Consider the following 2212-nt stretch of genomic DNA (forward strand, 5'->3'; position numbering starts at 1 on the left):
AAAAAACCCAGAATTTCTGAAGACTTGCAGTTCATAATTTTTTTCTAAAATGGTTGAAGGAGGGGGTAAAAAATCTTAAAATGAGCTTCAAAGAACTGTCTCTGTGAGGGACCAATAGTTGTCTTGCTGAGGAGGGCTACTGCCAAGGAGGGGGATGACTATGCTGACCATCCCTACCCTCCCCAGCTAAGGAAATAGAAATGGAAAGTTCATTGCCCAGTGGCTGTGAAAGTGAGCTGAAGCTTAAGGAGTACTGAATTCTCTAAGAGGTTTCTTCGAGAAACAGACAACTCAGACTCTTCCTCTCACTTGAGCAAAGAAGTTATTTTTAAAAGCACTTGGGAAGTTCCCTCTCCACCTCAAGGTGGGAAGGTTCAGAGAAGGGAGTCATCAGTACAGCCACCTTTTAGACCATAACGGAATTCCTGAAGGTTGGAGACCCCATAGAAGTGGACAAAGGCTGCTGCCACCACCAGGACGTGGAAAATCTGGTGGGACTGGAACCATATGTCAAACTTCCCTGGAAAAAAGCGCTCAGGAATCCGAGCAGCATAAAAGCCAGTTCCAGTGATGTACAACAGAGCCATGAGGAAGAACCAGCCCATCTGGCCCACTGTGGTGGCCTTGACAAAACCCTCAGTGATAGTAAAGTGCATGGTGGGCACCACACCGCTCAAGCCAAGTCCCAGGAACACTGCTGCTCTTGCTGGCCGATGCTCAGGAGTGGCAAACTGATCCCACTGTGCCACAATGATGGCAGAGATGCCCAGGACACAGATGATGGAGAGGTAGATGAGCCGAGGCTGTGGGGAGCAGTAGAAGGAGTAATAGAGCCAGGGGACAAAGCTCCCCATAATCAGTAGAGCAATCCCTGAATAGTCCAGTTTGGAAAAAGTCTGAGAAACTTTCTCTGAATGACAATAGACAGTGTGGAAGAGCCAGGAGAAGCTGAGGCAGAGCACTGCACTCAAAAAGAACATGCCAAAAACCACTTTCTCCTGAAGAGGGATTATGAAGTATGCATTTGGTCTAAGCATAGTCAAGATTCCCAAAAAGAGAAACAGCACAAAACCAAGTAGATGGGTCCAGATGTTGCCAGTTTCTGTGTGGATGCGGAAGATGCTCTTGAAGCAAGCCCGAAAGGAGGGCATGGGTGGTCTGTGGCCATGTAGCAGATAGTCATTGTCCTTCAGCCAGTCAGGGAGTACCTCATACGGGATGACCTTCCAACGTCCCTCCCAGACCTTATGCACGAACTCCTCCATCTTCTCCATGGCATGGTGGGCCTGCAGGGGAAGCGTGAATACCTGTTCCTCCTCCTCTTCTTCCTGGGGCCCTGGACATGTTTGCTCTTCTTCAGCCTCATTGGGCTTGGCAATTACCGGCTCACCCTTCTCTTCTGGCAGGGGTCCCAGTTCAGCTAGTTCCACCGAGTCAGTTTCCATGTTACTGGTAGAAACCTCACTGCCCTGTGCTCCCACAGATCCTCTGTGGGAAGACATCTAGCTGGCACCTGAGGCCCTTCAGCCTGGGGAAAGGCTGGCTCTCTCAGCTCCAGGGGCAGAGATCTTCCTGTGATGGCAACAGGCCGGGTGGGCAGGCTCTGCTGGGCACCGCGGTCCCCCAGCTACATCCCGCGGCACTGGAAGCGGCCTGAGGCCCAGCGGCCCCCGATCTTCAGCGTCTTTCCCGGCCGGAAGGGGCGCGCGACCACGCGGCGTCACCTCCGCAACAGTTTTAATCACTCTTAAAAGAAGAATGAAATTATGCCATTTTCAAAGTACATGAATGGAACGGGAGAACATCATGCCAAGGGAAATAAGTGAGACTCAGCGAATCAATAATTTAATGTGTTTTCTTATATATGGAAGCAAGAAGAAAATGCCGGGAAAGAGGGGGATATTGAATATCATAAAGACAGGGAGGAGCAGTGGAGCAGGTTAAGGAGATTGAGAGGGACAGAGGAGGGAAGGGAAAGGAGAGGAAATGGAATGGATATTACAAAATCACGCTAAGTGCATGTATAATATATCGCAGTGAATTCTCCTTTGTGTGTATCTATAAAGCGTCAATCAAAAATAAATGAATAAATAACTTAAAAAATGTTCAATAGAGTAGAAGCAGAGGAACATGGGGAGGGAGGTAGAGAGGGAAAGGGGAGGCATGGGGGAACCAAAATGGCATAAATCAAATTCCATGCACCTATGATTTT

The 2212-nt window shown here is 49.0% G+C and overlaps 1 protein-coding gene across 1 annotated transcript; it reads right to left on the reverse strand.

The window, feature by feature from the left end:
• Nucleotides 1-363: 363 nt before the first annotated feature.
• Nucleotides 364-1502, reverse strand: LOC306656762 (adiponectin receptor protein 1-like; the record flags this gene model as incomplete). The annotated part of the gene is made up of 1 exon (XM_079132305.1): nucleotides 364-1502. One exon carries the CDS (start codon nucleotides 1500-1502, stop codon nucleotides 375-377), a length of 1128 nt encoding a protein of 375 aa, XP_078988431.1. The 3' UTR covers nucleotides 364-374.
• Nucleotides 1503-2212: the final 710 nt, after the last annotated feature.

Source organism: Sciurus vulgaris, assembly GCF_902686455.1.
Source record: "Sciurus vulgaris genome assembly, chromosome: 3".
Lineage (NCBI taxonomy): Eukaryota > Metazoa > Chordata > Mammalia > Rodentia > Sciuridae > Sciurus > Sciurus vulgaris.